The sequence below is a fragment of the Jatropha curcas genome, chromosome 1 (assembly GCF_041381405.1).
Source record: "Jatropha curcas cultivar XTBG-Jc1 chromosome 1, XTBG_Jcur_1.0, whole genome shotgun sequence".
Taxonomy (NCBI): Eukaryota; Viridiplantae; Streptophyta; class Magnoliopsida; order Malpighiales; family Euphorbiaceae; genus Jatropha; species Jatropha curcas.
Window position 1 is genome coordinate 29329072 of NC_143151.1, and position 8608 is coordinate 29337679.

At 30.6% G+C, this 8608-nt stretch overlaps 1 protein-coding gene and 1 long non-coding RNA gene across 2 annotated transcripts; both read left to right on the forward strand.

The window, feature by feature from the left end:
* The first annotated feature begins 931 nt into the window (after positions 1 to 931).
* Positions 932 to 3508, forward strand: LOC149499327 (uncharacterized). The gene is made up of 4 exons (XR_016322068.1): positions 932 to 1221; positions 1438 to 1576; positions 2250 to 2332; positions 3336 to 3508. It is a non-coding gene; the product is annotated as an uncharacterized LOC149499327 (long non-coding RNA).
* A 3072-nt stretch (positions 3509 to 6580) lies between these two features.
* Positions 6581 to 8608, forward strand: LOC105630263 (E3 ubiquitin-protein ligase RSL1). Its single transcript, XM_012212041.4, has 2 exons — positions 6581 to 7531; positions 8395 to 8608. The coding sequence occupies exons 1-2, from the start codon at positions 6723 to 6725 to the stop codon at positions 8465 to 8467; spliced, it is 882 nt and encodes a 293-aa protein (XP_012067431.2). The 5' UTR covers positions 6581 to 6722; the 3' UTR covers positions 8468 to 8608.

The window sequence follows — 8608 nt, forward strand, 5'->3', positions numbered from 1 at the left end:
AAAAGACGATTTTAAAAATGAACTTTTTTTTATCTTAAAACACCTTAAGATATAATTTAGCTACAATTATATATATAACTAGGTGGAAGTCCACGCTACGCGAGTTGTTTTATTACTTTATTATCATATATTGTATTAGAGGTTGTTTTTTTTTTTGTTGTACATATAAAATAAATATTTATATATAAAAAATAAATCATACAACTTCAAAAAAATAAAAAGAAGCAAATAAAAATATTATAAAAGATATACATATAAACTAAAATATGGTAAACACATTATACATACAATACAAAACTCCTAGACAATAAACATTAGTTAAATTGTTTTACAAAATTATAAATTTGAAAGACATACACAAAAGTTATATCTTACTCCAGAATTTTTGCAAATAAGCATAAAGACAATAGTAAAGTTGTAGATTGTAATACGCCGAATTTTTATTTTCAAAACTTTTGAATTTTCATTAAATCAAAAATCCAGATTTATGATAATATGGGCCGTTAAGACCGAGTAATTCTAATTGAGCCCAAAGTTTTATGAATTGGGCCCAAGCCCAAAAACATATGATTTAGAATTTTCGTTTGGGTAATACTTAAAATTTCGATGAAAATAAAATGGAACACTAATTGTTAATCGATTAAAAAATGTGTCTATATATATGTAACTACTATGTAAATTAATCAGCCTAAAATTAAATATCTTTATTATTAATATTTTATGAATAAATTGAGAAAATATTACGAAACTGAACAAAATAATCAAATAAATTGAACCGGACCCAAAAATCAAATTAATTTTTCGAAAACCAGATAAAAATCCATAAATCAATTGAAAAACCAAGCTAAAACCATGATTTAAACCAAACCAGACTCGAATCGACCCAAACCCCATCCACCAATTAGAAAATTCTAGGAAAAAAAAAAAAAAAAAAAAAGAAAGAAAGAAAAGAGAAACGAGAAGAGAGACTCAGTGGTCTCTCTCTCGCTCTTCTCTCTCAACAACCCCCCCTCCCTTTTTCTTCTCGTTCTCCGACCACCGGCCGCCAAATCCGGCAAATAGATACTCTAAAAATATCTACTCGTCGCAAGGAATTTGATTTAAACTTTGGTTTGCGCGATTTGAGCCCGGATTGAGAGAAATCTCAACCGAAACATTTAGCACCGTTGCAACAACTTCTCCGGCGATTTCCCATCGTTTTCGATGACTTGAGGCGTCGAGGTAGGTGTTGATCGACTCCTCTCTTCTTCCTCTTTCATTTGGTGGCCTCCTCGTCGACTGTAATAGCCGGAATCGAAAAACCCAAAATGGGTTTCACCAAACCTTTCCGGTCAATTTCCGGCCAAATAGTTCATACCCACCTTGATTTGAATACATATTAGTGATCCTCTCATCGAAACGAATAAAATGATATATTGTTTGTTAATTTTGGTGAAGATTTGAATTTTTCGGCCACCGTGCACGGCGGCGGCAGCGGCGTTCCGACGACCGGCCGGCGAGGCTCCGGCGAGGACTTCAAAGGCAGAATGTTCTCCTCTTCGCGCGGATCACGGAAATCAAATTCGATTTTCGATCGGTACACTCTAAAGCTTAATTTGCAATTTTTGAATAAATCCCGAGATAATTAATTAATGAATTTAATTAAGTAGTTAAATAAATTAAATTAGATATTGTTAAATATATTTCAATGAATATTAATTATAACTATAAGGTTGATGCTGAAATATAAATTCCTAGCTAATAATAAATTTTAGGAATTTTATTAACAAATAAATAGTCATAGAACAATTAATTATAGTGGACTGTGTGAATTGAATGGACGGATGAATAATGGTTATGGCGGATGGGATTAGTTAAATGTGAATTGCCCGATGGATGGGCTATGTGTTGACATGTGGCTTATGTAAAAATTTGGATAGTCCAGTTTATAGAGGAAATGCTGCCGAATTTTTAATAACACTTAATGAAGAATTAAATTAGTTATATTTTTAATAAGTAGTAACGACTAAAACTTTAGGTATTATGATCATTATCAGCATTAGGAATATCATTATTATTATTATAACTAGAAATTTTATCTAAAGGCTATAAATTAGAATAAATAAATAAATAGGGAAACTATATATATAGAAAAATATACAGTTTAGTTTGATATGTGAGTAAAATGAATAGTAACCAAAACTAATAATTAAGGTAAAAGTACGTTTCTTGAATTAGACCTCTAATGTAGAATTTTCTTATTATGTTAGATGTTTATAAGTTCCGAAAGGTGGAGACAAATGCTGGAAGCGTGCAATAATAAAGATAGTCCTTTAAAGGACAATAAAGGACTGTGAGTAGTGTTAGATAACTAGTATCATCCACCTGCATTCATGCATTCACGGCTAAATGTTATCATGCATTATTTTGTTGAATTGCCATATCGTGCTGCACTATTTGTATTGCTTGATTAGCTGTGATGTGATATTACTGTGCCTTGTTTGTGTGGAATTGGGATGAAGTGGGTCACCATGGGTTTGTGAGACTGTTTCTGTTATATGGATCCTGATTCTGATTTCTGTTAGCCGGGTAAATGGGAGATCGGCGCCCCCGTGTGCATCTACTGTTCTGATCTGTATGATATGGAAAACCACGGGTTGGTCTCTTTGGGCGCACCTGATAATCTAGATCTGATCGCAGCCCGCAGGGTGGCCTCCTGTTGTGAGCGCTTGAAGATCTAGATTTGATGGAGACGACCGGGTTGCCTCCTGTTGGTATAAAAAAAAAAAAGAAGAAGAAGAAGAAGAGATTATACTGAAATCACAGGTTGGCTTCTTTATTGGGCGCACCTGATAATCTAGATTTGATCGCAGCCCGCAGGGTGGCCTCCTGTTGTGAGCGCCTGATGATCTAGATTTGATGGAGACGACCGGGTTGCCTCCTGTTGATAAAAAATAATAATAATAATAATAAAAAAATAAAATAACAAAAAAAAAAAAAAAGAGAGAAAGACTGAAAAAATAATGAGAGGACTGGTTGTGTGAGGATTGAACCGGTCGGCCAGAATAGGGGATTGGCTCCCTGGTGCACACGTGAGAGGATGAGCCATGTGGGAGGACGGCTCATCGGGGTTCGGTGACTCCACTGACTAATTTCCACGTGATGTGATTATATGAAGGTGATAATACTTGTGATTGCTGTTGTATTGCCATTTGTGTGACAAACTGCATGATCTTATAATTAAACGGTAACCGGATAAAAATATTTTAGCATCTGTGTGATTGTGTGGGGTGAGAGGGTTATCTAACCCTACTCATTGAGTTTGGCGCTCACCCCTGCCTACTATTTTTTTTCAGGTAATAGAAAGAAAGGAAAGCCCTATGGAGTTGAGACACTTATTGTAGAAGACTGTTAATGATAGAAATAACGATGTTAAATATAAAGGTAGAGTTCCGCAATTGTATTCCAGTTGGGTTGTAAATAAATAATAAAAGTCCATATTAAATATATGAACTGTATTTTAGATGCATATGTATAATAAGTAAATGGGCCTGAATCCATAATTATGAATAGAATGTGAGATTTAAATAAGTTAGGCTTACTACGGGTTTCGGGGGCCTTAAGCCCACCCAGGTCCTAGTGCCGGTCCGGCCCACGGAAATGGGTCGTGACATAGATATAAAAATATAAAATTATTATAAATACATGGATGAAAAAAATTAAATAGTCGAATATAAAACTAAAAACAATCAAAAATCAAATTTCAATATAGAGATAATTATTTTAAATAAGTACTAATTTTTAAACCTAAAAAATATCTTAAATGATCCAATAAAAAGTTTTAAAATTGAATGTAGATATAGATAATTATCGTAAATGAATACTATAATCATTAGATATAATTTTCTAATATTTAGATAATTAAATTAAAATTTAAATGACAATAATATTATGTATCTCAATTTTTTTAATTTATTAAATGTGTTTATTTTTTTTAATTTATCAAATGTTATATTATAAGCTCGTTTTGTTATTTTAAATGTATTTATTAAATTTAATGTTTAGATTTCTCTTTAACCTGCTACCTTAGCATGCAAACCAAATAAAAAAAAAAAGAGTAAAATAACAATAATAACAATAATAAATAAAAATTATTTTAAAAAATAATAAATAAAAATTGACCTTTCATTCATAAGCATAAAAACTACACAAACAAACTAAAAAAAAAAAACTCCTAACAAACATATTCAACACCATACAACTAATTAACTAATTGTACAAAGATAAAAAATAAGTGATCGAAATAATAAGATTTAATTAATATCGGTCCTGTTTACTTATCTCTTTCTTTTCCTTGCTTCTATCTTTGCCTCTATATCCACTTTTTTGCATATGTATCATTTCATAAAGTAAAAAAATTCTGTAAAAGAAAAGGAAGGGGAAAAAAAAAACTAGAGTTAGCGTTATTGTAGTCAAAAAAAGATGCGGATTGACGTTGTCATTTTCATTCTTTTACTAATCAAAATATGAAAAACAACAATAATATACACATGAAAAAAAAAAAAAAAAATCAAACCTAGAAAATTAAAAATAAAATAATCGAAAAAAATGACAAAATAAAGAAGAAAACTATTGTAAAAATAATCATTGAAAGAGGTATATATAGACACATATATAGGTAGATAGATGAAAAAAAAATTGAGAAATTTTTATTCTAAATTCAAAACTTCAAAAGATTCAAGTTTTAAATTCAACAATTCAAAAATTTTTAAGTTTTACTTATTCAAAAATTTAGATTTTAAATATAGGTATACATCGATATGAGAATAGAATGCTAAAAAATTATTAAAAATTTAGAAAATTTATAAAAAAAGAGAAAAAAAAAAAAACTCAAACATGAAAGTGCTATATCTAACTTTTTAAAGATTTTTTTTTTTCAGGATTATATATATGTATTTTATATTTGTATAATCTAGCAATAGATTTCTTTATTTTAATTATTTAATATATTTGATGTTGAAGACATTGAGATTATTGAAAAGTATGAATTTAATTTTTTTTGAACTTTTATATAATGTATGCTACTTTTATTTGGATACATGATAATATCTTTTACATTATTAAATTTTTATATTATTTTTCAATGTTAATTATATTACATATTGTCGAGTAAAAGATCAATTTGCATTCCACTAAACCACATCTATTACACACACGATCGATCTGCACTCCACAACGTGCCAGAGAGAAATCCACAGGCAATTGCGATTTACAGGCTCTATCATAAAATGTTTAACTCGTGGGGAAATCTTTTGTTTCCAAATTCTTTTCCACAAAGGAAGGGTAGCAGCTGAGCAGGGAAGACATCGAAGCCTCTTCGCAATAGGCCTGATTAAGGCCTATCAAATATGTTGTTTTAACCGAGAATGTCCCACCCTTGGTAAGAAGCCATGATAAAATATCATTAGAACGAAGAGGTGAAAGTCTGATTTGACCATCAGTAACAGATTGAGAAAACGTATCTTGTATCTCATCCGTCCTCCAACAACAAGACTTATGATCAATTAGAGAACTAATAGTGTCATTAGGATCAGAAATTCCATTCCAATAAGAAAATTAAGACATTGGTGAAATTTGACAGTCACCGATCCTTCCATGTTCATGTTCTAGCACCATTCCCTACAATTCATCTATAGCCTTAGTCTATCAGCCAACGTGCATGTGTGATACTATGCCAAATATAACTTGGCCGATAACTAATATTAGCTTCGAGAAATGAGCTATTGGGATAGTGTCTCGCTTAAATAATCGAGCAAAGAGAGAACCCTCATTAGTTGTCAGCCTCCACCCCTGCTTGGCTAGTATAGCTTGATTAAAAGATTTTAAATCCTGAAAATCCAAACCATCGTGCCCTTTAGATTTACTTAATCCACTATATTTAACACAGTGAATTCTTCTCTCATCTTTTCTCTAGCCCACAGAATCTAGCCATTAATGCCTCTATATGTTGCAGAAATCCTATAGGAATCTGAAAACAATTTGAAAAACCATATTTGATGATGTTGAAAGATTAATTAAATGTCCAACAATTTGAAAAACCATCAATTGACATATCTATCAAGTCATTCAAAAATATATGTAAATACAGTAATTTTTATTTTTCAATTGCAATTTAAAACCAATCATATCTCTTATATAATTATTTTAAATTTAAATTTTTTTAAAGGTTTTTGGCTTTTCCAGCAAAGTGAAACTTGCGGGGACTGAAGTTACTAACCACTTTAATCAATACATTGTTGATAAAATTTAAAATTTTTTAATAAGACAGATGACTTATAATTATATATATATAATTAAATTACAAGTATGTCTAATGAATAAATATAGCAACTCCCTTCAAAAAAAAAGAAAACGAATAAATATAACAACTGCACATTAAAAATCAAATACCATAATGTGATTTCGTGTTATTAAAAAAAAAAAAAAAGACTAATTAGACTAACAGTAATACAAACAAATAAAGAAAAGCAGCAAAGGAAAAAAAAAAAAAAATCTAAAGGGACAAAAACTTAAAGTTACTCAGAAAGTAGTTTCCAATAAGAAAGACTCCTTCGAGGCGAAGTCGCTTTGTAAATCCATAGGCTCTTTTTATATATTAAAGTCGCTCCGACTTTCAGAGAAAGGAAGAAGAATTCTCTATCAATCTAACTCATTTCCATTAATCCATTGACTAGTTCTCTGCAATGGCAAAAGAAACTGTCTTTGATTTTGATTTGGTTGATGATTTCTACTTATCTGCTCTCTTCGACGATGAAGAAAACGGTCCGATGGAAGCTTTTCCAGTGTCCGATGCCAAATACGCCGAGGAATTACAACTCCAGGAGGCATTAATGGGGGCGGTGATAATTTCTCAGATGGAAAATAAAATTTCATCATCAATTCCGATGATTGAACTATCTCCAGAGCCAAATCCTAAAGAAACCGGCGAATCTTCGCTCTGTTTTTGCGAAATTTGTGTAGAAAGAAAAGAAATCGACCAAATGTTCAAAATCGATAGCTGTGTTCACTCTTTTTGCTCCGATTGTATAAGCAAACATGTGGCTACAAAAATTCAAGATAGTGCTTGTACTATTATTACTTGTCCAGGAATGAATTGCCCAGCAATTCTCGAACTTGACATTTGCAGATCTCAGCTTTCCAAGGGAGTAATTGATATCTGGGAGGAAATCCTATGCGAGGAGATGATAAGCGAATCTGAGAAGTTTTATTGTCCTTTTAAGGATTGTTCTGCACTTTTGGTGAATGATAATGGAGGAGGAGAAGCTATTAGAGAATCTGAGTGTCCGTTTTGCCATAGATTGTTCTGTGCTCAGTGTTATGTGCCTTGGCATTCTGGAGTTGAGTGTGAAGTGTTTCAGTGGTTGAAGGAGGATGAAAGAGGAAGGGAAGATTTGATGGTTATGGAACTTGCTAGAGATAAGAAATGGAGTAGATGTCCTCACTGTAAATTCTTTGTTGAAAGAACGGAAGGTTGCCCACATATGACATGCAGGTTAGTATACTACTGATTCGATTTCTGTGTTAAATTCTGTGTTTAAATAAATTTGTTTTGCTTATAAATAGTAATTCTTCTAGTATTAATTAAAATACAGTATTGTTAATAATTTATTATTTTTAATAGTTTTTAATCATATCAAAATTTAATTTAGAAGAAGTATGATTTTTTCATTAATAAATTTAATAAAGGTTATTGAGTTCAAAAAAAATACAACATAAAATAAAATTAGCAACTAGCTAATGAGAAAAAGTTTCCAAATAAAGTTTTTTAAATAAGAAAATGATTAGGGGTTGTCAAAAACTGTAGGGGTGTTTGGTTTAAACTTATTTGGCAACATTGTTAAAGGTATCCTTTTTAAATTATTTGGTTAGCGTTTTAACAATAATTAATCAAATTTTTCTATACTAATAATTTATATTTAAAAGCTAATTAAACAACTATTTCTGCTGAATAATAAATATTTAATTAATAGCTGATATTTATTATAACAACTAATACCTAGACTCTTGGGAAGAAAACTAAAAAACAAATTTTAAAAAATTACGAAATAGTACCAAAATTACCAAACCTAATGTGCCTATTTGCAAATGATATTTTCTCGTTTACCAAATATGTAAACTTTATTGTCAGAATTTAAGCGTCAATTAACCAGCTTTAAATAGCTAAACTAAACACCGGTTCAACGAAATTTAAGCTTCAATTTATGTTGCCTTTGATTAAAATTATATACATTAGTTTGTATTTAGTGCTGTAAATGAAAAAAGTTCATTTTATAAATTCAATAAATCGATTTTGAGCAAGTAAACAAGTTGCATTTTCTTTTAAACTATAATCCTGCATATGATATATAATTGCAGGTGCAAGTTCGAGTTTTGCTATGGATGTGGATCACAGTGGACAGCAAGTCATGGTGGTTGTCAGAGAAATTAGTTAGACTTGGTAATTGAAGTACGAGAGGAATTATTTATTATATATACATACGGTTTAAAATGTATGAAATGAAACATCGAGGTAGAGGTTTCCTCATGTGGCAAATTTTATGTTTTTTTTTTTTTTTTTTTTTTTGGAAAA

Bases quoted from the DNA above. Each gene is read 5' to 3' on its own strand.
- LOC105630263 (XM_012212041.4), top strand. From the start codon at position 6,723: ATGGCAAAAGAAACTGTCTTTGATTTTGATTTGGTTGATGATTTCTAC. The intron at 7,532-8,394 runs GTTAGTATACTA...ATATAATTGCAG, and splicing joins TGCCCACATATGACATGCAG to GTGCAAGTTCGAGTTTTGCT.